Source organism: Cariama cristata, unplaced genomic scaffold, assembly GCF_000690535.1.
Source record: "Cariama cristata isolate BGI_N322 unplaced genomic scaffold, ASM69053v1 scaffold5896, whole genome shotgun sequence".
Taxonomy (NCBI): domain Eukaryota; kingdom Metazoa; phylum Chordata; class Aves; order Cariamiformes; family Cariamidae; genus Cariama; species Cariama cristata.
In genome coordinates, this window is record NW_009622628.1 from 139,625 (window position 1) to 166,838 (window position 27,214).

Below are 27,214 nucleotides of genomic sequence, written 5' to 3' on the forward strand. Positions count from 1 at the left end.
GGAAAGGAAAACAAGGAGACAGAGAAAAGGAATAGCAGGATTTTTTATTTTCAGCCTTCCTGAAATGTCTGCTTTGGAGTTTTCTCTGGCTTTGTTTCCAAAGTTGCTTCCTGCTTTTAAATTAAATAATGAAAGCCTGGAAAAACCCAAGTCATTAGAAATATGCTAAAGTTTTTCCTTATTCTGCAGGCATTTCTGGTTACGTGCAGATCGTCATTTTGGGCTTTTCATAACTTATGTAGCTGACTTCAAGTGTGTAAAAATGAATTAAAATTACCAGCATAAAGTCATCATTTAAGCAATGCAGGTGGAAAGGGTGCAAGAATATCGATGTGCACCTCTCCAACTGCACTTGCTCATCTTCTTCCTCTCAAAAATCATTGTTTTATTATGCAGATATGTGCAGGCTGCAACTTTTGCTAAGTTTCATTGCAAAGCTAATAGCCAAGACAATTGTGTGGATAAGCAGAGACTTAAATCATTTGGAAGCTGTTGAGAGAGGACAGATCTGATAATAATAACCTTCATGGCTGGCAAGTTATGGCTGCTTTTGACAACTTATAACGATGAAGGCTTATAGTAAAGTTAAGAGCTAAATATCTATATTGTGCCATAGGATCAATTTCAATTCCCAAATATAAAGCTTCAAACTTTAGACTACTTCTATCATCTTTGAGATTACTTTGGTTTTCTCTAGATTAAAAAGGAGTTGGGTTTTTTTAATAAATGTTAGAGTCCTTATTTTCATTCTGATTTTTTTTTCTTTAACACAGTGGGACAGCTTAGTTAATTTATTTCAGTGCAAAGAAAGTCTAGTCTTATTGAACCACAGATGTTTCTCACTTATACCAGAAGTTACAGAAAGGTGTTGTATTAACATGTTTTGCATCATCTCAGAACATTTTATATTCTATATTGGTGACTTCCAGACTGCACGTAGGTAACAATTATAATAGCACGTGTTAAGAAAGATCTCAAACAGTGTATGTAAAAGGTCTCATCAGGATCTGTAGTTTGCGCCAATAGCTTTATCAAAGAAAAAAATTAAAGAAATAAAAAAATGCCACTGGTGCTGTTTTCATGCTGACACTGAAATTGCTGTGATGACTACAAATAATGAATGACTAATTGTTCACAGTGCATCTGAACACAAGACCACAGGTCTAAATTTAAGAATACAGGTCATACTTGTGCACTGGGTAGACAGCCATATGTTAGAGAACATGAACATTATTTCTAATGCACTGCTGTGTGTAAGGTGGTTAGTACCATTCTCAGCTGTGTTTTAATTGGAGGTTTCAATGGGAGCAAAAACGTGTCGTTCTGCAGCATAGAGCATTGGTGATAGCGTGTGGGGACTCCTATGTCCATACAGAGTATTTTAAAAGTGGAATGGGTTCAGAAAAGAGCAATGGGAAGGCCAGAAAATCTGCTTCATAGTGAATGATTCAGAAAGCCCTAGCTTTTCAGAGACTCAAAGAAGGTTGAGGTGGTTGGGTCACTGTCAGTAACTATCTATAGGAGGTGGAGAGTCTGCTCATGCAGGGCCAATTGGCTGGCATGCGAGGACACGAGAAGATTTAGTGACTGAATGCTGAAGTGAGACCAATTCAGATTAGTTGCACATTTTTAAATTAGAACAATCAGTGGAAAGGCTTGCCAGAGGATGGCATGGACTGCCTTTGGCTTAAAACAGTGACATGAGGAGAGCATATCTTTCTAGAGACACACAGCATGGCTCGGTCACAAAATACGGACCCAGTGCAGGGATGGCTGGGTGAAATGACCCAACCTGGGCTATGCAGGGGGCCATGGAAGAGGACTGCAGCGGCCTGAAACTTGGGAAAGCTGTTCATATTACCTAGCAGTTTACAGCTCGCAAGCTAAAAACAGTCAGCAAATGGAGATAGTGCTGCCTGCCCCACTGACTCTAAGAGAAGGGAGAACTGAGCAGAAGTTAAATGACTTCTGGGTCACACAACGAACCGATGTACGGGCTGGGATTAGAGCAGAGTCTGCTGCCTGCTTGTGCTGCATTCCATCAGGTGGATATGTCCCTCCTTTTCCTCAGGCAGGAGCCTGAGCGGAGAGACATTTGCAGTGATGGAGCCAAAATTTGGTTTTCTCTCTCTTGAGTATCCCTCAGAGCCCAGCAAAAGAAATCATGTCATGAAATGCATCCAGGTTCATTAATGAGGGACATAGCTGGATTAGATGCCTCGTTACCAAGGGGGTATCTTTTCTAAGCTCCCTGCCTCAGTTGGGTCAGCAAACACGTCCCACAGTTGGGGTACAAACAGCTGCTTTTAAAGCCAGAAGTTCAGTTTACAGGCAAATCCCAGTTGTAATCAACTCAACCAGATTCAGATGATCAAGGTCTGGCTTTTCCTGGGGACAGAAGGGATGTGTGCAAGAGAGAAATGGGGTCAGGCGACGGGTTAAATTGCACCTAGGTATGATTTGACAATCAGTCCCCTGATAACAGCATATAATGTTTACAATTTGTCTTCTGTTTTGTTTTGTGATTTCAGGAGCAGAAGGCACAGTGTTCCCTAAATCTATAGAAACTCCCAATGTCAGGGCAGACCCCTTCAAGGAACTAAGGTAAACTTTGGAATATGGTTTAACGGTAACTCAGTGGAGCCTTGTTGGAGTTGTGTGTACTGCTGGGCATCATTTCTGCTTTTGCATAAGAGCTTGGGGATTCACTTTGGAAGGCATCATCGAGAGGATGCCATGTTTACATGTAATATGACCAAGCTAAAGGCAATCACGGTTCATGAGAGCATTGTTTCTCCTCTGTAACATGCTCTGCATACCCTGGGCTCAGCATTTGAAAAAAAAGTAGAGAAATCATTTCCTGGTTGTGCAGGGAGGTACTGGAGTCCATGCTGAATCATAGGGAGTAACAGCAGGCAAAAGGATAATGCTCTCCAACATTAGTTGTCTTGCAGAAATGCAGACCCTCCCTGACCTACACAGGGTCTAGGTGTGCATGCATGTAACTGCTGACACTTGCAGAGATACTGCTTGCTGACAGCAATGTATCAGGAGGGAATAAACAGCACAGATCCTGAGAACCAGCTTTGATGTCAGGCTAATGCTGAGCATTTTTTTTTTTTTTTTTTAAAAAGTGTGGCAGTACAGCACTACAGGTTACTTTGGATGACAAGTCTCTGAAAAGAGAATAATCATGTGGCCTAATAAATTATTGACTGAATCTCCTGATACCTTCTGACCAAGAGGGCTGTAGGGGTTTGCCAGCAGTCCTCTAATTATCCTTCCCTAGAAGAGAGAGAGAGAAAAGGTGAAAAAAATCTCCAGGACATGTTGTCCTTAGGTCTTGGATTGCAAACTCTCCTTCCCTGGAAACTGCTGGGGACGAAGCAGTCTTCAGACAGCTGAAGTTATGCACAAGCACTGCAGATCTACTGCGGATGCACCGAGATGGAAGAGGACCTCTCATTAACTCTCTCTGCTCTGATACTGGGGATAGTTATGGCCCAGCTAGATCACCATGGAAGATGAAGGATATCCTGGCTGCCTTCCCTTGAGTCTATCTCTTTCAGTTTCTCTCTGGAAACACTCTAATTGTTCCCATTTTGCACTCTGGAGATCATATGTCAGACAGCAAGTGCAGTGGAGCTGTGATTCACTTTGTTGTGAAACTTTGTTCTCTTTCTCCCTGCAGTGACTTTAACCCTGCCTTGTGGTTTTCCCAGTCTTGGTATACTCTTTAAAAAAAGAGGAAAGAGGGTCTTTGCTCAGCCTGACAGGCAGCTGCCAGGGCGACTCCAGGGTCTGCTGTGGTGGAAGGAGCCCCAGCAGGGCAGGGTGCGATGGTGCAGGGCACGCGTATCCTCCGTTTCTCCGGGCAGAGCAAGGAAACGAAGCAGTCAGCGGGTGGTTGGATTTGTAGGTGAGGTTCAAGTGACAAAGGCTTTCTGGCACAGCCCATGTTTACTGACATTTTCAGAAAAGAAAAAAAAAAAAGGCAAGATTATGGTTAAAATATCCAGTAACATCTAAGTAACTTAAAAAACTAGGTCCCATTTTTAGTAGTGCAAAAAAAGATGCAAGATTTAGGTCCAAGTTTGTGGTTACTTAGGACTTCTGTAAACATGGGAGGGGAATTTCATCCAAGTAAGTATGGGGTGTCATATTAGAGGGGACAAACGTGAATTAAAATGGCCTTAATCTGATTGAGTATGCTTCTGTTCCAAAGAGAATTAAGCTGAATGAAATTGAAATGAATTAATGGCAGTATCCATGTGAGAGATTGATTCAGTCTATTTGATCTGCTTTAAATTCATGTTGTTATTTCACTTGTTTTATGTAGAGAGCTGTGAGATAACTGACTACCTTGAAAAAAGTCCTGCGGGGTCCTAAAACATTTTGTGTGTTTCTGAAAATTTTGTCTTGGCAAAAATAAATGTTTTTTTCCACCACCCTGAGAAGCAAAGAGCCAATGGTAGCACTGTGTAGAGAAAGCAAGGTTTCCCAAGAGCAAATTCTCTATTCTTCCCCAAAACAAGAACCATCCATATCTCTCTCTCTACATGTAGGAGCACTGGCTGCTTCTTAGGTAAAATGGTACCTTTTGTATATAATACAGAGTTAATAGAGAAAATAATCTTACTCTGGGAGGACATTTTTTTTGTACTTTCCTATTTTGATAGCAGAGTGTGTGCATAAGGTGTCCTTTTGACCTGTTTAAAAAGATGCTGCAGTGAAATGGGACTGAAGGAGATGGCAGTCTATGAGTCCTGAGCTGTCATACATGGCTAGGAAAGCAGCATTGTAAACATGCAGTCAGTCACTGGCTTGACTCTAAAAGGTGTTTTTCTGTAATAAATAGTGCAAACTTTCTTTCCTCCTTATCCTGAAGTTCTCAGGGTGGGAAAGCGCACATTCAGCTATTGCAGGCTGCCGCCAGGCACCACCAAGCTCCATCACTCTTCCTAGACCAAATGGTTACGATTAGTTACGTGATTTATCCATTTGCTCTTTTCAGTACCGTACTGACTCCCACTTTTTCGTTAGGAGACTTCAAAATAAGGTGATATCGACTGTCACTATCAGTATAGAGGAGACCAACTGCTCCCGTCACCACTGGGAGTCAGACCATCTGTATGTCTTCTTTCCCTTCCTCCTCTCCATAGCAGACAGACTGATTTCCCCTGCAAGATAGGCAGCACGCTATTGCGCCAGTTGTCTCTGTTTCCTTCTTTTCCTCCCATCTCCCAAAGGCCTCCAGTCATGCCCATGTGTCTCAAAGACTGACATGCTCCAAGCGACAGCACACACATTCTCAACAGGCTTTCTGTCCCTGTTTAGCTGGTGAACGGTCTTCAGTTCATATAGCTTAATTCATTTATTAATAACTGACTGCTCTACAGTCAGAGAACAGTCAAAGCGTGGTCCTCTTTTCTGAGTGCCCTTTTTATTTTTGTCTGCAGTGGTTTAGATGGAGAAAATTCAGGTGGCAATATGTGCGTAGCTTTTTCCTTACATACTAAGCCCATCACAAGGCTGCAAGAGTTGGTTTGGTGCTTGTTTGAGCCAGGTCTGGACTTTGCTGCCGAGTCCTATCAGGAGGTGCTCTCCTGTGCTGCAGACAGCCTCACGTGTCCTGAAACAATCCTGTTCAGTATCAGTTGTAGTAGGAATGCTAGAGCTCATAAATGTCTTATTTAGTGCAGGGTGTTATTAACAGTTCATGTTTCCTACTTGGGATCTAGAATATTCTTTAATAATGACCTAAGAACTAGAGGTGGTTGAAAAACTATTTGGTATACTTCTGTGAACGTTTCCATGTTTTTACTTATTTAAAGTAATTTTAGACTCTTGAAAGTTTTGGTAGTTGTTCGTTGGGTTCTAAACTGGTCAAAAACAATAAAAAGGAAAGCAAACAAATTCACATTATTTTGAAACTCTTGGAATGTTTAACATTGCCATTCAGTATAATCCCGAAATAGTGTAGGAGGAGGGCTTGGGAGATTTGTTTGGACATTGAAATGTTTGTACTCATCTGCATTGACTCTTTTTGATGCAGGCTGGTGTCTTTGACATATGGTAATGTGATTGCCTGTGTATAAAAGTTGAATTCAAGATGACCTTTCTCACTGGATTAGCTTAGTAGCACCCAAGTAACTTGTCAAGAGCCGGTCTTGAGAGCCTCTCCTTGACACTGGCAGGAATCACCTGCCTTTCTCTATTTACCTTCTTCCAAAAGGCAAATGTATGCTGAGGAGGCTAACAGAAGTTGTCCAACCACACAAGATCAGCACTTTTCCGAGGTGAGGGATAAAGGCTAGACTAGCCAATGAATAGGGTAGAAGGAAAATAATTTGAGGGGAGGGAATTAAAAAGTGAGTGATCCAATATAAGAAAAAATATCAGGAGGATGTTGTTAAACTGCTAAATCCTGGAAGCTGGGAGGGTGTATGCCAGATGGGTGCTCTGTTATAGCATCCATCCCCATCCCTGGGGTCAGAGCTAGCGTACGTACCCCCCCAATGTCCAAGTCATGTTAGGCAGGGGCACCCGGAGCATGGAAACCTGGTTTAGGGCATTGCTATTCCCAGAGTTAAATAGAAAGAAATCAGACAGCATGAAATTCACTCCGTGAGGGGCAAGCACACACCTGGAATTCATCTACAATTACTGTACGTTAAAAATGCAGTAAACTGCTCATCCAAAGCCAGGAAACCAAGGGATGACTGTTTTTCCTGTAATGCACAAATATAGTTAAGGAAGAATTAATCCCTTGGGCTTGAAGGGGTAATTTTTGACCAAAGTTAATTATGAAGCACTGAAAGGACCAAATGGCAGATGAAATGTACTTGCAGCTTGATTTTATTAGTGCAATTCTACTTTACCATGTACAGTACTGAACTATCCAAATAGTCCAAGTGAGACCTATTGTAACAAAAACCAATTTAAATACAATGCTCAGCTAATGTAACAATACTCGCTTTGCAAAACAATAATTCTTACCGAATTAAGGTTTCTCTCAGCTGTGTTTCACAAGGCAGCAGAGACATTTTCAGTAAGTACGAAAACATAATGTTTCTGTCTAAAACCCATTACATTAATAAAGATCAAGAGAACAAAAATTAGAGGAAATGCAAAAAATGCATGGTATGAAAGAGGAAGTAATTGGTGAGAAATGGAATTTGTTTATAAAGACTAGTGTGTGATAGTGAAACACTGTTTAGTTTACAGCAGACACTTGGGGATTCCTGTGACATGTCAGCAAGGGAAAAATGGCCAATGTAGCCTTGTATCTAGCTGGTGTTGTTTTCCAGTTGATTTACTAGAAAGGACGCAATTCTTTTCTCTGTTATACCAGTGCAATCCCAATAATTTTGGTAGTCCTACCAGCTTAAAAGAGAACAGACTTTTGCCTTGGGATGAGCTTTACTTTCCGCATTGTAACAAATATAACTATTTTCATATGACACAGATGGGTTGAATTTATATGACTATCTCCACTAAAGTCAACACATACCTATTAACATACAACTAAAATGAGAGAACAGGTTCCTGATTTCTAAACTTCAAGCTAATGTAAGTGGACTTTGATGTTTCTTTTGAATGGCAGAGGTCCTCATCACTCTCCATTTTCTAATCTAGGAGACCACATCTGATCTAATGATTTTCCGGTGATGGCTAAGGCTTCCTGAAATGCTTGCTGTTGGATGAAACTTTCTCAGAGCAGAATTCACACTGGTTTCACAGCCACAACCACTTTTGCTTTAGCCTTTCCTCCTGTTGATATCCCTTGAAAGCTGCTGTGTATTAACCTGTTACAGAATACAAGCCACAGCCCTCCCAAATCAAAAGTAGTCTTTCCATAGGCTTCTTGTGGGCAGCATATTAAGATCTATTTATGCCATTGGTTATAAGGCTTGGAATTAAGGAGGCAGTTGATTGCTGGGGTTCTCCATCTGTTAAAGTATTTCTATTGCAAAAGGGGGAGAGAAGGGTTGCTGTTCCCTTTTCTTGCCCCAGCGAATCTTCTCTTAATGAACTACATCTCTTTCACACCCAGCAGCAGAAAAGGGGAGATTTAGCTCTTGGTATCCTTTCCTTCCCTGTTTTTAGTAGCTGAAGCCTAGATTTGGAGGAGATGCTCAGGAGGCACATGCTTGGGAAATGGCAGAGGCAGTGACAGAGCTTTGCTGATTTATCCCGGCTGGATAAATCATGGCCCTGCCGTGTTTCACAGTGCTGCTAATAGCATCTGTCCATAGATAGGCAGATCCTCTTCAAAGAGGGCTAATGGACGGTAAAAGCACACTTGGCAGGAAGGGGAGCTTGGCATGAAGGTGTTTTTGAGCACAGGATATTGCTGAAGTAAAAAATGAGATGGGCACAAGCTAGGAAAAAAAGACAAAGCAATCGGAATTGGTGTTTGAGCAGCCAGCAGTGGGGTACGTGGCTCTTCCCAGCTGCACTCGTGTTCCCTGTGCTGCAGGAATGTGTGGGTACGGGAGCGTGCGTATTCCACCAGAGCTACAGGGCCCTTCAAGTGAAAACAGGAGTGGGAATAGGGAAGTAAAGGGCAGATTGCTAAAGGAAATTACTGCCAAATGGCATAGCTTATGGGATAGAGAGCAGTGGAAATATCCCTGTCATTTGCTGGTTGGTGGGATGGTGGGAGGATACACAAGACTCCTCTTCTGCATATAATTAAGCAGCATAATTGCAACTGGAGCAATGACTCCAGACAGAGACCAGTTTAACTTTTCCTGGGTCCTGAATAAAATACAACAGCCTGGTTCATTATTCTCTCTGCATTTATTCTGTATGGGTTTCCTAATGCAAACAAAGCCTTTTTCTGGGAGATGTTAGTCATCAATCCTGACTGTTATCTCAGATTGAATATCTTTCCTGTATACAAGATCTGTATCCTGCCCAGGTGCGTTGCGCCCAGGATTGCCATTAGCTTTCAACAGCAGAATGTCGCTTACTCCATAATCAGAGCACTCATCTAACCTTCGAGTGGCGTTCACAAAGGTGTATGAGCCAGAAGTCCTCTGGGACTTGAGAGAAACCCTATCAGTGTGACCAATCGGTGCAGTCAGACATGCATGTATATCCATTTGAATTAAAAAAAAGTGAGCTTTTTTTGTTTTTTTTAACTCTCTGTGCAGCACACCGCTAACCTTGAGTAGAAAATAGATGCTAATAAATGTGAGGTCTTCAAAATGTGAATTATAGCCATTTCACACTCCATGGCAGACTCACTCCGGTGAAATGGCTTAATACTTAATTACAATGCTTGTCCTTCTCTCAAGTGCAGATGACATTCCTCAGATAGATTTTGCAATGACATCTGTGGAAATAAGTTGCAAAACTAATTAGTTATTCATATAATAGAGAATATTGACTATGCACTGATTAAAAGGATAGGGTGACACATCTGGCATGATGTATCTGTCTAGTAGGTTAGTCTGCAATCACTCTGAGGTGGTATTTTTTGAAATGTCTTACAGAAAATGATGAAAATACCCTTTAGCCTCTAGAATGCAGATGTTTATAGAAAATGTTGCCTTTCATTTACACATTGATAATGATTAAAGAGGGCTACCATGTTCCAGAGTGACATACCTTACTGCTTGTGCCTTGGGAGGAATAACTGGTCTGCAGGCTCTAAGGACCATTTTTGAGGTGTCAACTGTAATAGGATCTGCAGGTTATTGAGTAACTGCAGCAGTTACGAACCAGCCTCCTTAAAACTGAGCATTTAAGACTGACTTATCATTAACCTGGTACAAAACAGGGAAGGATAGTTTAGACACTTTCCTGCCCAAGTTATGAGTTCCTCAGGGTTTTGTTTCCTACTGCCATCTGCTGATGCCGGAGGGTTTGGCTGTATCAAGGCAATAATACATATTATTTAGCATGAGTGAGTTTGAGCTATACAAGTCCACTGTGATTAAAAAGGATACTTGTACAAATACACTAATTGTACGAGTCCTGTAGTCAGGAATCAATAGCTGTTGCATAACCCTATTAAAGAGAGGAGAAAAATGTGTCCATAACTATAATGGGATCCTTTCTTTTGAAAGCAGTATTTTGTATACTTATTAAGAGAAATCATAAATATTCACTGTGCCTACAGAATCTTTATTCTGAATTTATGTTTCATGTGGAATGGAGTTGTTTTTTCTAGGCCAAACAGGAGTAGCTATGTTGTTTCCTCATGAATTGATTTTATCTTTTTAATGTGCAGTGGCTACTGCTGCTCAGCTCCTTGTGTATTTTGCAGTATGGATTTATCCCATGGGTTATTGTGGTGCCTCTGGCTGTTTTGAATAGTAATAATTTCCAACCAAATAGCGTTGTGGAGTTCACACTAAAGGAATGTCACTCCCTTCTCTCAATTGGTGTTTGGACTCAGCTCTGCCTCTCCATGTGGAGGCAGCGGGTGGCTAATGAGACCTCCTTTCTAAATATGAATCGGCAGTCAAACCTGTGTCCTTCTTTGGTGACCCCTGCACAACCCATAGTTGCTCCCCTGGTCTCTACTTCATCTAGAACAATAATAGATTATTAGTGTGTGAGCGTTAACTGTGCGCTGCCACAGGCTTTCTGGGCTCAGCAGTGAGTTCGTTCAGCATTGTTGGACTGGAGATGGTTGGTGACCCATCTTGCACCTTGTGCGTGTTCATGTCCCATGAAGGGAGGAAATGGAAATGCAGAAGCTACTTGTGCTGGCAGCACAGGCAGAAGCTGGCAGGTGGTTCCTCTTTCTCTTCTCCATCTTAGTAAAGTTGAGAGCCTGTGGACTTCACTGCCTCATTTCCAGATTCTGCTGACACTTCTGAAGTTGGCGGTCCCCTGCTCTGGTTCCCAGCTGGGTTGACATTGGAGTGATTCACTGAAAAAAGCAGCATTTTTTTGAGGCCAAACATGTGAAAGCACCGTATTAAAGGTGGAGCATTGCTGATTTGAAAGGCAAAGTGGCAACCACCATTTCATCCATGGGCAGAGGTGGCCGCTATAGGTACATACCTCAATACATAGACAGGGCTTTGCTGGCAAGTAAAATAACACCATTTCTCTTCAGCTGCACAAGGACATTGTGTCCTTGGATAGAAGAAGCCAAACTTGTGTGTGTTTCACACGAAGTCGTGTGGCTTTGAGGCCATGCAGGAAATGAGGAAGCAGAAACGTGATTGCAACCCAGTAATGGCCAAAAAGCAGGTGAGTGTCTCTAAGAAAGCTTGAAAAACACATTCAGAAATACAGCTCAGTTCTCCAGAGAGGAGCAAATCTCCTAAGGTGTGGGCAGTAGCTGCAGAAGGAGAGGAGCTTTCCCCCAGGTTAGACTAACACAAATGGGTGTCAGGCTCTAGGGACCCTTCTGGAAGTTGTTTCGCCAGCTGAAACTCAGCTGTAATTCTCTGTTTCTCATGTTGAGTTGACCTTAGTTCATGACTTATCTCTTGCTTTTCACAATACAAAAAGAAAAACACATTCTCTCCCTCTTTGCCTGGTTTCATGTCATTAAGGACGATTGTGGGAAGGCTGGCTGAGGACATATAAATTGACACGGGGGAAACAAGCAAGAAAGTAAACCAGAAAACCCCCAAATTTAGGCCATCAAGGATCGTAAAGGAGGTTGTAAATCAGAGGGGAAATGGCCTCCTGGTGAGTTTGAGAACAGCTGAGAGGGCTGGATAATGAGGGGATGTGGTGCTGTAAGGAGATGTTCCCTGCCCATGAACTCAGTGAAAATCTGCTTATATTTGATATAACAAGGGCAAAAAGCAAGACACAAAGGGTTTATGCTGCTAGTGCTGAAGTGTGTGGCAGTGATAAAAATATGTCATGTCCTGTCCACATCCTTAAGTATTAACATTTTAAAAGACAGAGAAGGAAGTAAAGTAAAATGTCAATTTAATTTTTTTTATTAAGGATTTCGTGTCTTAACTTTAATAAAGGAGTAATAAATATAAATGGATATTAATGGAAGGTTATTAGAGCTGTTCATTTTGATAGAAAATATGCAGTATCTTCTCATACAATGCCAGAGGTTAAAGATTATTATTGCTTCCTAAGGTTTCCAAAATTAAATTCTCTCTCTTATGACCCACAAGGTATGATTGAAAATGTGTGTATGTGAAATGGTTTGTAATAAATTCATATTGCAATAAAAGTCTCTTTAGAAAAACAGAATATCTTACAAGAATCAGCTGAGGAGCTCTGTCTAAAGATGGAAGCTTTTTTATAAACCTGAAGAATTTTATTTTGGAAACTCAAGCATTGCCAGAAGGATCAACTGGAAAGCACAGAGAAACTTGTGAAAAGGTCCTGAGCTTTCAGCCAGTGGTTGAAGCTCAGAGTACCCTGGGTTAAAAACTACTCAACTTTAACAGGCTTTTGTGTAGTTTATACACTTCTAATTAATTACAAATGACATTTCTGACAGAGCCTTTTAGGGTTCAAAAATTAAGTCCTTCGTAATTGATGTTCATTTCTATCTAAAGCCTCCAAACCTCTCAGTACCAGATTATCAATTCTTGTTCCTCTGGGGCAGAAGGAAGTGTGCTGGGAGCACAGTGGAAAAAGCCAGTCCCAACCGTACGGTGCACCAGGAGATTTGAGCAATGCATTTCTTCTCCTTGCCAAATCCAAACCTTTAGGTGTGTATCATACTGCAGGCATTGGCTCAATTCACTAATACTTTTTGAGGTACAGAAGCTTTGGTAGTGTGGGATTACCAATGTGGTTTTGGCATTAGTATTAATAGGCTAAATCCTGTAGGCGATGCTTTGCCTTTATTCAAAAAAAAGTTCCCATGAAGTCATGAGGTAATGATGGCCTTACACAGGATGTTATGTCCCTTGGTCACTTCTGTATAATTCACTTCAAGTTAATGAGGTCTTCTTGGAAACACACTGTATGCATTTCTGCATAAGCTACACACCTGGAAGCAATCCGGGTCCTGAATTCAGCCCTGGGATCTGGTAGCTGCCTTAGTGTGAGACTTGGCACTTGGCACATCTGTGCCTTGTATACTTCCATAAATGCTCAATTTTTGCTATATGGGATCAAATTGATTGTATCAAGAAAAGAGTAATTTGTCATTCACGTAGGCTCAGTTCCTAATCCCCACCATCAGTTGATGCCTAATTCTTTGCAAAAGGTCTTACTGAAAACATCAAGGGCAATACTGCTAAAGAGAATGGAAAATGGATCATTAAATCTCTCCTAGTCCTTTCCTGCTCTTTCCTGCTTAGCATGTGACAGATTTCCTAAAAGACCCACTAAATATGTTGATTTTATGGGTTCTCAGTTGAGCAGTGGGGCGTCATTTAACCTCTCCAGCCATTGGCATTGTTCTGAACAGTGAGAGAGGATCAAACAATGAATTTGTCAGAACGTTTTGCAGAGCTCTGAGGTGCATGGCATTCAAGCAACATCACACCAGGAGTCTAAATCTATGAGTCTAGAGGTTAGTTACAGATAGAAATAATAAATCAAGCAATAAAGGATGCCTATAAAAAAGGATGTTGCCTCCTAAATGGAGACACTTTAGAGTTCATCATAAACCTCTGACATATATTCAGTCACTCTGCCTGCCGTCACAGTCTGAAATATATTTCAAGGTGCCTGCATATTTTATGCTGTAACCTCTAATAAATACATGCACATTTTCAATGATGTTGCATCATACCTTGTGAACTGATGTGACTTGAAAGGGGAATTGGTGTCAATGCAATGGGAGTTCTGCAGGCAAAGGTGCTCAGATACACATTAAAAGGGTTTCTCTGACTCATGCAGTATGTCAAAATGTCTGTGCGATACCGAAGCGAGCGTTCGTTTCATAATCATCTCTTTGAGGAACTTTCTTCTAGCTGGATGCCAGTTCTCTGTCTCTAAGTGAAGCAAAGCGCATACAGTTCGCTTAGTGACTGGCTTTCCTAGTCCAGGCTATGGTAGGTTACAGCACTAGCTAACCTGCCAGTGGGACTGAACAATTCTACAACAAATGAAATGCTTTTTTTTGGTTTGAATTTACAGAAAAAAAAATACAAACAAGAGCAACATCTTTGGCTGTGCTTTTACTTAGAGTGATTAATAGCAAAATTAGCCTTCAAGAGCTAGGCTGAAATTTCGGCAAAGCCACTGAATACTTACATATAATGGTTCTTTTGCTCCCCAAGTGGAGATTATGGCTCTCTTGAAGGAATGATTGCAAGACTTCTATAGGACCAATCCTTAAAATTGGCTATCTGTTAATTTTTAGTAGCTGTCAGGAATTAACGGTGTGGCATTGATTTATGGAGCTATCCAGGCCACTTCTGCAGAGCTTCCTTCTTTTCAGAGATAAGTATTCTGGGAACCTGCTAGTATATGTGTTATCCATCAAGACCCATCAGCCACTCTCCATATGGTTTGCTAGAGTCAGAAAAATGCAAAATTCTTCTTAAAAATGTCATTTTCTACAGTTCAAGAAGTGCACTTTCTGAAAGACAGATTAACAGTGAAGCAGAGCAGGCAATAATTATTATTAGTTAATATTTCCAAAAGTAACTTAAGAAATATGAGCACAGGAGAGATTCATTTTTTATAAAGCTTGATTTTTCAAAGTGTGATGGTCCATACTCTATAAATGTCAGGGGGTCACAAGCTTGTCATTTTTAAAAAAAGAATGTTGGACAATTCTGGCATTTTCTACTTGGCTAAAAAAAAAAAAAAAAAAAGAGGAATCCAACTTAGAAAAAATGGCTGGTGCTTTAAGTTCTTGTGGTCACTATAAGAATGTGCAGACTTTGCAAATCTGACTCAACTGCTTGAAAAATGATGGGATCTACTTTCAGTGAAAGGCTAGAGGCATAGACAAGAGACCGGGATCATCAGTTATCGCATGAGAATAGTACGATGTGTCCTTGTGGCATGCCACTAAACTACTTCTCATAAAAGACCATGTAATCTTGACTTCAAAACATGTCAGAATTACCATGGTTTTTTTAACAGATTTATGCATATATGTAAAAGTGCTATATGTAGAAAGGGAGAAGTGATGCCTTGTACTTGTTCTTTTATTGGCATATCTCTTTTCTTTTGTCATTAAACTTACCACAATACCGAAGTCTGAAGAGCTTAATATATGTGAATTGGAGACTTTGGATAGTGTACAAAGGGTATAGACAGGTAGATTCAGTGTTACTTTCAATCTGAATAATTACTGATTTATCCTGGGTGGTGGAACAGCTATTTTTCATTCCAAACCTTAATATACTCATGGAAACGGTGAGGCTTGTTGTGTTTTTGAGGGTTATAACTTTGAATGATCTATGGACAATGCCGGATTTGACCATGTGTAAATGCCATTCTTCTGTAATGTGTAAGGCGCTGATTACTGGAGAGTTAATGAAGCTGCGTGTGGATGGGCAGCCAGCGAGCACACCACACCATGCTATTGAGCGGGTCACTCAGAAATACTCTGGCAGCTTTGCCATTAGTGCAGCTCAGCTTTTCCTACTGTGCCCTCTGCTAGTATAAATATTCCTGAGCTGCTTTTATATATACTCGGGCCACCAGCAGGTGTCTCTACTTTTTTCCTGAAATGCTACCATTTCTTATATTGAAATTGGAGAGTTTACAGCTATTTGAATTCTATTTCTGTATTCACAGCACAGAGCACAGTGCATTCTTCTCCCCAAGTGCATCCGCCAGGTCCTTACCCTTTTGGAGTGGGATGCCAAAGGTCTCCCATTTCCACAGCAAACCCTGTGACAGCGCTCAGTGCACAATGAAGAGCACTATAGAAATAACCTCGCTGCCTCTGGCACTGGCAGAGGGACAGCCCAGGTACCTGGCAGCTTTGCATGGCATGATTTAGCCTCCCACGTTGTGTGTTGCTCCAGGTAGAAATGTTCTCCGTGCATCAGCCATGCCTGCTCTGCAGGTCTAATTGAGCTCAAGGGCTGGTGTTCCTGTTCCTCAACAGTAAGTGTGCACAGCACAAACGTGACAGGCCCCACTAGTAGCTCTTACACCTCCAGCAGCAGAAGGGACTGGTAAATTTGCCTCAGAAGAGCTCACGATCTCATTTGCCAAGCCTAGTGCTTACAGTATAGCTTAGTTCACTCAAATAGAAAAATCATTTTCGCAGTGCCCAGCAATGTTTATCTTCCAGGTTGGCTGGCCTGCAGTGACATTAGTGTCCCCAGAGCTTCTGAACTTAATTTCCAGTTGCTGCTTGCCTGCTTGAAGCAGTCCTAGTCCACCCTCCAATGTGTTCTTCCTGCCAGTCACTATGGGAACAGCAATCAAAGCTCATATTTATGGCTCTGTAGATGTCCAAGGTCACAGAGCACAGGTCTAGTGGGAACAATTAAAACAGGCCTGTCCAGTTATATCTCTTTAAGCTCTCCCCACATTATACCTCTAACTAGAGCAGTAAAGTTAAAGCAGCATGACTGTCAGGATGTGACTGCTTTTTAAAAGATATCCTTTAAAGGAGATAAAGATACTCTGTATACTGTCATCTGTAGAAGCATACTAGGAGTGTAGTCAGCATCGCTGGATAAAACCTATCCCCAGGTTTTACTCTGCATCCCCGCTGCCAGAGCTGCACCCTGCCAGAGCCATCCATCCGCTGCAGCCCCAGGCAGGCGTTCCCGCTGAAGGAGCTCGTCCGCCACGAGTGCTGCTGGGATGGAGTTGTTTGAACTCTTTTGAAGCGGCAGAGTATGTTTGTACTGATTTGGGGAGTTGTGTGGTTTCAGTGGCTTTGCCCTGGGTACTCTGTTACTGTCATCACCTATAAACTAAAAATTGCACATGTTCATTTTTAGGGTAACAGCAAATGTTGTTTATACCTGGTGCCTTGCTCTATAGCAGTATGCAGGAAAAAAGACGACTGTGGGAATCCTTGGAGTAAGATGGAGGGAAGAGCTGCAGTGCATTTAATAATAGCTAAGGGAGAGAACAGTAGTTCTTTGGCAATTTCCAAGTTTTTGTCTCCCTCTCCCGTTTAAGTCAGGTTCGATTGAGAGACATGTCTGATGGGACTCATGATCCCATTGTCCATGTTTTATTGAGTCCAGGGATGAAATAGGTTCCTTCCCTTGAATGTTAATGTGGTGTGTTATGTAAGAATGAAAATCATTTAGGCCAGAAGATCCAGCAGCAGATACTACATGAAGATAAGATACAGTTACCTCCTTCACATGCAATGAGCACAGAAAGATGCAACACCAGAATTTTAAGAGACCGGCAAGCATGTAAACATCTTCACAAATCTTCAGTCTTTTTTAATGGTCCTGTTATTTTAAATATATTCCCTTCCAGTTCACAGCTAATTGAGTTTGGGTAACCAGAGCATGTTCGGCTAGTATTTTCTTACCTAGGATTATTTCCTAAATGCTGTAGATGAAACGAGTTCTTACTGTGCATAGTGCTGTGTAGACAGTGAAAGCGGTAGTCCTTGCACCTAGCTGTGTCCTGAGCAAACAATAAAAGACAAAAGGAGACAGGGCATGGCACACTGAAATGACCTCTCTGGTGGTATGCAGCGGTGCAGGGGCTGAGACAGGAGAAAACCCAGGTTGACTCCCAGGCCATTGCTTCTCCATCACTTCTAAATTGCTTTGAAAATATTCACTACCACAATAAACTGGGGTGCTGGGATGTTGCATGGACATGAGAATGTGTTTTAGAACAGCAGCTCAAAAACCACCAAAGTTTCCATTTTGAAGCTTTGGGCTCGCAGTATTAAACAGTTCCCTGGCATGTTGATGTACGGCTATGGGTTGTTGGTTCTTCACCTTCCTAAATTGCAGCCAAGTCTTGATGAATGTTTGGATCCAACTTGAAAAGTTGCATTTTGATATCTAGGCAACCTTGAAGTCTGATCATGAAAAATGAAAGGCAATGTTGGAGAAATCTGTGTCATTAATGTTGAGAACATTCCCTATCCATCTTGGAAAGGGAAGACAGGAGGTAACCAACTTCAAATGCCTCCTCTCTACTGAGGAAATTTCTCTGAAGGAAATGTTCTACTGTATTTCTCTGATGCAGATATGTAGGTTCTGTGAGCTCTATATGGCAAGCTTGATATTCAGTGTCAAAACAAGTGATCTGTTAGGTTGACTCATTCTAGTGTTTTGTCCCAGCAGTCATGCTGGGTAGCATTAGCAAGTGGGTCGTGGTACTGATTTGGACCAGAAGGTCCAGTGTTGAATGTGGCTCCGCAGCATTGTGCATGGATGTGACACAAATGTCATCATTTCCTTGGGGCCACAAAGTGAGGACTGGATTCACTATTCTGGAAATGAAATTAACCACTCCTGGCTGTTGGGACATGGGGGTGTTACAAGGAATGATGAATTTTGGTGTTCCCCATGCTAGGGGTGTGACAGGCCAGCCTTGGCACATAATACTTCTCTGTCTATGGGGAACAGCCGACATTTGGAAACCTGGCAGAGTGGCAACTTCGAGTGGTAGAAGTCAAGACATCTCTTACCTTCCACTTCAAAGAACAGAAGCACACCAGCATTTTAAAGAGAAGGAAAGAAAGATACTCTAACTCCCTCCCTGCCTGGCTCAGTGGTGGCTTTGGTTACTGAGAGAGATGAAGACCGTGGTAGTAATTTTCACTGGGAAGGTTTTAGCAGTGGTGGCCACCCACAGAAGATTTTCGAGATTCCACATGCACTGGTGGAACATAAACAGAGTTAAGTTCTTGCTTCTTTTATTTTCCCTCCTGCTACCTACCAAGCAGACAATCAATATGTAGTGTTAACGTGACTGCTGAGAGATACCATGAGGGTGCAGGCAGTTCAGAAAAAGCAAGGAATTCCAGGAAGAAAAATTACACCTTGCAGCTTTGATTGTTATTGGTTTCGAATTCCATAAAATAACCACAATTATTTTTTTCTCTTGCAATGTTTTGTTATTATTATTATTTTGTGTGGCTATGCAAAGAAAGAATTAAGGTTGATTTTAAGATCCAGTTTCCTTTCCCATGTTATGTTCCCAAGGTAACTTCATTGACTTCTTTTAAAGGCACTATTTGGGAACTCAGAGGGGTTACCTCTATGTACCTGGGGGCATTCCCACCACATGAGACCATCTAGTGAAGTTCCTTGTGGAGGTAGTGGCTCAGGGCCATGCTCTGCAGTGGAGGTGGCAGTCTGCTATGAGAAAGTTTTCAGATGAGGTGGCTTAGGTACTAAGAGAAATCAGCAGCAAAGGGTTGCCTGTATCACTTGCTGTGTTGGGGAGAATTACTCCTCTTGGGCTGTACTGAGCCATCCCCACTGCTGCTATACTGCAATAAACCCAGGGGGCACTGAATGCGCTCGCACAAAGGCAGTTCATCACAAGGCTGGAAATTGAATTCCAGTGCTTTAACGACAAAGCCAGTCCTTCTACCTGCCTGCTTCTCTTCTTGAAATCAAAACAAAATAGAGTAAAATGAAATTAAATTCCCAGCTAAAAACCTGTTCTAGGAAATTGTTGTCCCACTGAGTGGTACAGAGGCTTTCCTGACATCGGTTCATTTTTTTTTTTAATCCATTTCATTTCACCTTCATTTGACCTCTTCCATTAGCAGCTGTAATTGTCTCTTTGTTATCTGCTAAAAAGTCATATAAAGGAGGTTATTACAGTTAAAATGCAGACTTGCCCAAGGAAAGATGGAAGGAACCTCATGGAAGTCAAGAAATGTTGAACATTTTCTGATTTTGCTGTGGTTGACCCAAGGAGCTGGAGAACAGATTTCTATACCTTAAAACAAACAAGGTCAACAATCTACAGCATAGATGCCAGTGATAGCACAGTGGCATATATCAAATAGCATAAGCAGAGCCAAGAGAAGGGATCGCAGCTTCCCGAGACAAGCACCTGTGAACAGCAGTGCTTCATAGCTCCCAGTTCCCACCAGTTCCAGGTGGAGCAGGAGAGGGATGTTGCTGCCCTACATAGAGGTGGGTTCATGCCCATATGGTCTTCTCCCATCCTATGGTGAATTGCCACCACCAGGCTCAGTCTCTCTTTTAGTTAAGAAAAATAACATCAACCATATCCCTCTTGAAAGATTGCCAAACCTTGCCTTTGTTTTACTCAGGAGTGATTATATACAAAAGATAAACAGAAAACAGTTTCATTTTTAGCTGAAGATAAATTGATGCTAAGAATTTGCAAAACATCCTATTCCCAGAATTAAAGTAGTCCCTTTGGAGACATCTCTATACTCTCATTTTCAGCAAGTTTTATTTTTTTTCCCTGATCTCTTTCTCTCTCTTCTCCACTCCTCTCTCCACCCACCCACACAATCTCTTTATTTTCTTTTCTGCACTGTTTCCCAACCTATTTTCATTTTCATATTTGAAAGCAAAAAACTGCTTGGAAATCTCAAATAGCTTTACAATTTTCGGTTCTAGACTGTTAAAGAGCTTTGAGACTAACTTCTTCAAATACTCCCCATCCCTCCCATTGCCCTGCCAAACTCCTCAGTGCCAAAATGGCAACCGGTCACACGGAGGAGCACTGGGCCCCTCTCTCAGTCTCTGTCCTCAGCGGTCTTGCCCTTTCTTTAGCTTTGTGTTCTCTTTCCTCCAGACAAGATGTGTTCTTTTTTCACTTATTTGTATCCTCTATTGCACATTGTAAATTGTACACAGGAAAATTTCCCGAATTGTCAAAATAGGTTACGAAGTAGTGCTATAAAGGAGGGGTGTAGAGGAATCTTAAATCAGTTGATACTTACTGAAAATTGGCTGTCTTGTTAAAAGGCAGGTTTCAGTTCAGCTAGGTTTGATACAGGAATAAGCAACTGACTTCCAGGCTGGTTTATGCCAGAAATCAGATTAGACACTAGTTATCGCCCTGTTCAGTGGTAGTATCCTGACCTAGAGAGCATCTTTTGTCATCCCTCTTTGCTATCCCAGCTTTAGCAAGTAGTAATAAGTGTAGGAAAAGTTACATCAAATTTAGTGTTTACCAGTGGTTTTGATGCTGTAAAAGGTATTTCTTCTCCCTAGAGCCAAGTCCTACATCTCTGTGCATGGTCATAATTGCTTGTACAAGGACATATGTGCGTGCTTGTGATTAAGTGAGGCTGCTTTGTGTCTGCCAGGCAGCAGGGCAGGGAATTGCAGCTGGAAATAGGGATTGTGCCTCTAATCAGGGAGCAAGGCTGTGAACAAGTGGTCTGGAGGGTGAAACACCTCCCTAACTCTGAGCAGGAGCCTAGCACACTTGAAAAGAGAATGGTGCAGTATTGTTGCATAATAATGGGCTGGATTTGAGGCGTTTGGATCATTTCTGTGGCCTTACACTTGCAGACATACAACTGTATTGCTGGTATAAATTGTGACTGTGAAAGAGGCCAAAACTTTGGCATATGCATCCCTTTAGATTTACAATTTATGCGTATTCACCATTTTGTGAAGTGTACTGGGAACAGCAAATGGTACATCTTCTGCATAAAAATGAAAAGTGACTGAAAAGCTGTTATATGTTCTATATAGCTCTGATCCGAGGGGGAAAAATGACTACAGATATGTGGTTGACAAGCTTCAGAAAAGGTTCAACAGAGTGTGAAAATTGACATTTAGTAAATAGCAATTCAGCCTTCATTTTTTTGTGAAGCTGTTTGAAATAAACTGCAAGTTTTAAGCAAAATGTTTGGTCAGTTGTTATATTGGATGTTGCTTGTCTCATTACTGCAGTTAATTAAAAGGGGGGACAAAAAGCCAAAGCCAGAGTCAATAAGTTTGTTAATAAAGATTTAATTTGGTGGAATCATTATAAATTGACTGTACAATGAATGGATATGCCACAGGAGTGTGAGTGTCTGAAGGTCTATAAATGGATTTTCAGAAATAGCCATCAGGTTGTAGCCAATTTGTCATGCTAAATAAGCTCTTCAAATACACTTAGGCAAGTATGTACATGTTTCCAAAAGATATCACCACCAAGTATATAATGCATACAGACACACCTTTTTTTCCAATGGATTTTTTTATTCTACCCTTTCAAATCCTTTATAGTTTTGTTATGTCTATATTTCTCATTGTAAATGATTTACTATTAAGTCCAATCTTTTTAGAAGAAATCATCAGAGAAGAGAAAAAGTAAATCATCACTGCAGAAAGCACTGTAGGCTGAACCTGTGCGCTATCTTCATGAGACTTTAATCTACCTGACCCTTTTCCTTTATGTCTGACCACACGGCAGGTAAAAATCCTAGATAGACTTCCAAAAGAATTTAAAAATGGAAATCTAGATCAATATTTCTTCCCTTTGTAAGGCGTTTCTGATGTAGAAGACTTCATGGAAAGTGTTGATGATAATGACTACAATATTTGCATAGCACTGCAACCCTGCCAGTAATCCTCTCATTTGAGTATGTTGGGTTATCATAAGAAAGTGATTTCTCTCTCAGCGGTGACATGCTGGTCTGCTCAGGAGGATTATTTAACACCCTAAAAAACAGAAGAATAAGATAAAACATTTGTATTGTGCCTCCTTCTTCCAAAGTAGAGCAGAAGAGCAAATCATGAAAGTAGTGGGGAGTTGGCCCAAATTGACCTGGTGGTCAACCACTGACTGCACATGAAAGTCACCCCAGAGTAGAGCACTGTATAATGTCTATGTTAAGGAAAATTTTATGGGTTAATCTAGCAAGTTTTAGCTGACTCAAGTACCATCTTTCCATTGCGATTTATAATTTTAGGCCAACTCAGGTGGCTTTTGTCCTCCTGCCACCATCCAGAAGCTAGTATAAACTTCAGGAAAAAACCCCTTTAAGCCTCAGCCGTACCTTCAGCCTACAACACAGCTGTCCCTCTTCCCGCTCCAATGGCTCAGGGTTGCTATGAAATTCGGTGGCCTCGCAGACCTAATTTGTGATATGTTCATCTCCTCTATAGTCTTGATGGCAGCAGTTTGTTAGACATGAGGCAGCAAGTGGTGTCAGTGGCCCCAGTGAAGAGCTGCAATGCTTTGTTTCTATTTCTTTTTCTCCTCCCTGGCTTGGTGACAGTACGTCAAGATAATACCCAATCTTAGCAGCCTCTTCTGTAATTCTGGTTGAAAGGGTTTCTTCCAATTTATGCCTTTTAATTAGAAGCTTTCAACCTGTAATTAGAAACTTACACCAGCCCAACCTTTGTTTCTGAAAAATGCATTTGTGGTTTAGGCAATTACGGCAACATAAAAAGTAATTATTTTTCTCCATGTGTGAAATGAGCGTGCTCATTAATGCACCCAACAGGCAGAGGATTTTATTTTGTTCTGATTTGTTGTATTTTATTGCAATAAGTTACGTGACAAGGTATATCAGACAAGCAAAGAAAAAGGTAGTTTGGGTAGTAGATCGGGCATATTCTAACTACCGAGACTGTTACTTTGCCACGCTGGGAGTGCAGAGAAGCCGTGTTCAGCGGGAGCCCTCTGGTTAGCACATGCAGCCATGAAGGAATTTCCAGATTATTACTTGACCAGTTTGGACCCAGACTACATGACTTGTGACAAGAGACATTTGGTGGTGAGTTTTTTGTGATAAAGATAATTACAGGCTCTTAAGTTCCAGCTAGTGGCATCAGTAGCAGCACTATGGCTTAGTTAGAGCTCAGGCTGCTCTGTGATAATGTCGTTTACTGTCCCACTTCTGACGATGCCAGGAGAGGGGACATCTGTCCTTTGGTTTTCCTCCAGCCAGAGCTGACTCTCTGCTCCTGTATTTCATAGTGTCTCATATGGCTGGTTCCTGGCAGAGATTACGTTAGCATACAGGGCTATACTCTACAGGCTGAATCTTCTCAGTCCCACCTACGATTGCGATGGTTTTATTAATCACACCCGTGCTCTCAGCTGATAACGCCTCTGCCAAGTGGTGCACAGTGGCACTGTGCCTGCTCAGGATGTGGCCCCCAGCCACTCAGCATCTTCTTCTGGCGGCAGCCAGGTGCTGTTACATGGAAGTTTCCTACCTAATGACTCTGGATGTTCCAGTTTATCAATTAAGGCTGAAAGATTGAGCACCACAGGACAGAGGTAATCTTGCAGACAGCTCTCTGCTTGGGTCTGTCAGGCACAGCAGGGATTCAGAGCAAGACCAATCTGCTCAAAACCCGCTGAATGAAGAGAGTGAAGTTGCCGTCATCTCTACGTTTAAAATAGGAATAATTCATTTTGCATCCCTGAATTCCTTCCCTGGCCACTTAAACATCATCTTCTTAAACCACATCTGTATTTACCACACACCATTTTCGACTATCTCCCAATTTCTATGATAATTTCCTTCCTTGATTTATAAGCAAGAGAATTTTTTAATTATCCAGATGATTTTAATTTTCTCAGCCATACCTTCACTTCGTTAAACATTAATCTCAAACTTTTTTCTTTGACAATCTTTACCCTCCACCACTTCTCCAGTTCATAATGAAACTAGATCTCAACAGTATTACACAGTACATTTTTCTCCCTAGATTAATTTGATATCTTCTGTTTGATCTCTGTTTTTGTCTTCTAAGTATTTGGCTTTTTGTAAACCATTCCAGAAATTACAAACTGGAACACAGGAAATACCAAGAGAATATGAGGAAAAACTTCTGTACTTTGAGGGTGGCAGAGCACTGGAACAGACTGCCCAGAGAGGTTGTGGAGTCTTCCTCTCTGGAGATATTCAAAACCTGCCTGGACGTGATCCTGTGCAACTTGTTGTAGGTGACCCTGCTTTGGCATGGGGTTGGACTGGGTGATCTCCAGAGGTCCCTGCCAACGGGTGATCCCCAGGGGCCCCTGCCAACCCCCACCAGTCTGTGATTCTGTGATTACTTAAAAAATGAAAAAAAAAAAGAAAACAAAAAAAAACCCAAAAAACCACCACAAACACAGACCCTAAAACATTTAGGAAAACTTTGCATAATTACATCTCCTTCAGCAATTCCCATGCTGTAGCATGGTAGGCAATCACAAAGAATTTACAATTGTATTCCAACTTACCCATGTTTTTCTAGTTTTACTGCTTTTTAGTGCTCTGAATAAGCCTCAGCTAGAGCAAAGTGTAGGGGAAGACTACAACAGGGGATTTGCAGTGTGCTAGGAGGACCTGCATGCTCGAACTTTTCCTCTGACTGAGGAATGACGTTTTTTTCAGAGGAAAATGAAAGCTGGTTCTCACCTACTCAGTGCTGCAAACTGTTACCGTACCTACAAACCCACTCAGATCGTTGAATATTAGCTGAGCATCTTCCTAATGCTGGCTTTGACCTGCTTCATAATGGTTTCAAACTGCTCCTGTTACTCCATTGGCCCTCCTCCTGGAGTTGTAGTCTCTGAAGAGATACTAAGATATTTCCATTATATGGTTGGGAGAGTATTGTTTTAGCATGGACTCTGTTTACAAAAAGTTCACAAAACACAGTACCTGTAGCTCAAACTAAGTGAGGAATATATAACCTGGTTTGTTTGTCGCTAAGCTGAAGTTAGCAAAACCAGCAGCAGATTGATCACACTTCTTTTTCTATTAAAAAAAAAAAAATAAGAAAGAAAAGCAAAGTTGTAAAATGAGATTTAAGGCATTAGCTTGAGATTGAATTAGCAGAGCTGAAGCAGGGAGAAATGGTCAGGACTTGATCGATGCAGCACGCCAGGAGTGGAGGATGGAGCAAGCGCACAGGTACCCACAAACAGATGCACGCACACTCACCCCTTCATTCTATTTAGCCCTTGGGGACTGCAGCACTTGCAGCATCCAAGCAGGACTATTAGTGCAGCATGTTCACTAGCTTCTCTATCCAAGGAAATGTAAAGCTTATGAACAATGTTAAGCACAAGGGTAATTCATATTATTTTCTCAATTCCTTTCTCTGTTTCTCTTGACTCAACTTTGTACAAAATCTCTTTAGCATCTGTGTTGCCCAAATACAGAGAAGCAAAGTTGTTGCACCCCTTGACATTTGAACCAGACATCTCTAGCTCAATTAGAAAACTGTAATTTCCAATAAAGCATCATTAGACCTCTGCTCCTCTCAGGTCTCTGACAGATTTAACTGGATTTTCCTTAGGAATTAACCGTGGTGGATAATCGCTGAAAGAATTTTCATTCGTTGTCCGCTAGATCATATTAGGAATTACATCAGGCTTTGGACCACCAGCCATAGAAACCTTTCTCAGAGTATCACTGCACTGGAATTGTGACTTATTAGATTTGCAGCATAAACATTGGAAACTGTATGGTGATACACGCTGTCAAACTAAACAGTATTTACAGCGCTAGGCAGGATTTGCAATTGAATGACATGATAATAATATATCCTTGTTTACTTCTGTAATTAATGTTCCTAAAGAAAATACCCTGGAAACCTTCCATAAGCAAGATTTATTTCTGTTGATTGAGACTGCAATCAGATGTCCCTATTCAAACAGTAATTGGTGTGCTTCATTAAAATGTAGTTGAAAACAAGATTTATGTCAATGCTAGGCAATAAATAACAGAGATACATATTTTCTTATTAGTGACAATCTCTTCTGTAAGCAGAGTACTTGCTGCTTTCATACTGTGCCATGTACATCATATTTTGTCAAAATCATGCTATCTTGGAAAAAGACATCGTTCATTTTACCCTTTTGATTTTAACCTCTCATTCTGATGTACTGAGGCCAGCTCCCTTTTTTCCTCTTTCCTGTTTTATATTAGGCTCACTGTTGTTGCCATATTTTAGCTTATTTTGTTCTCATGAAATGGTGGTACCTTCCAGTAGGAAGGAAATCTAGCAACAAAGGGTAGAGCTCAGGGCAGAGCCTTTTGCTTTTTGGGAGATGACAAGACTTTCTTTGAACGTGTGATCAGTTGAGGTTTTCACCAGGTGAGTCCAGACCCAACCCATTGGTCTTCCTCCCAAACTTTTTCTGTTCCAATACAAGCAAAGGGAAGATAATTTTTTTTTTAAAAAAAAAAAAAAGTTTAAAAGCATTCTAGAAATAGAAGCTAAGCATGATTTCTTTGCAGTTCAGTAAAAGCTAATTAGCTTCCAGTTAATAGAGAGAAAAGTATTGTGTTTTCTTCTATGAATAGATATAGATAAGATAACACGCAAATAATGGAGTCAGAAGTATAAGTCACTGAGAATGGGTGATCCCATTGATTTCATTGAAACAGGGGAGTTAAAACTGAAAACAAATTTCAGCCTGAGGTGCTGGTTCATTACCGGCAAATTGATGGAGCTCCACA

The 27,214-nt window shown here is 41.3% G+C and overlaps 1 protein-coding gene across 1 annotated transcript in view; it reads left to right on the forward strand.

Annotated features, from left to right (window-relative positions):
• SGCD (sarcoglycan, delta (35kDa dystrophin-associated glycoprotein)) overlaps positions 1-27,214 on the forward strand; it is a 130,299-nt gene that overhangs the window by 95,623 nt on the left and 7,462 nt on the right. The window contains exon 5 of the mRNA XM_009702398.1: positions 2,532-2,604. Coding sequence (XP_009700700.1) covers positions 2,532-2,604 — 73 coding nt within the window. The remainder of the gene's footprint in view (positions 1-2,531; positions 2,605-27,214) is intronic.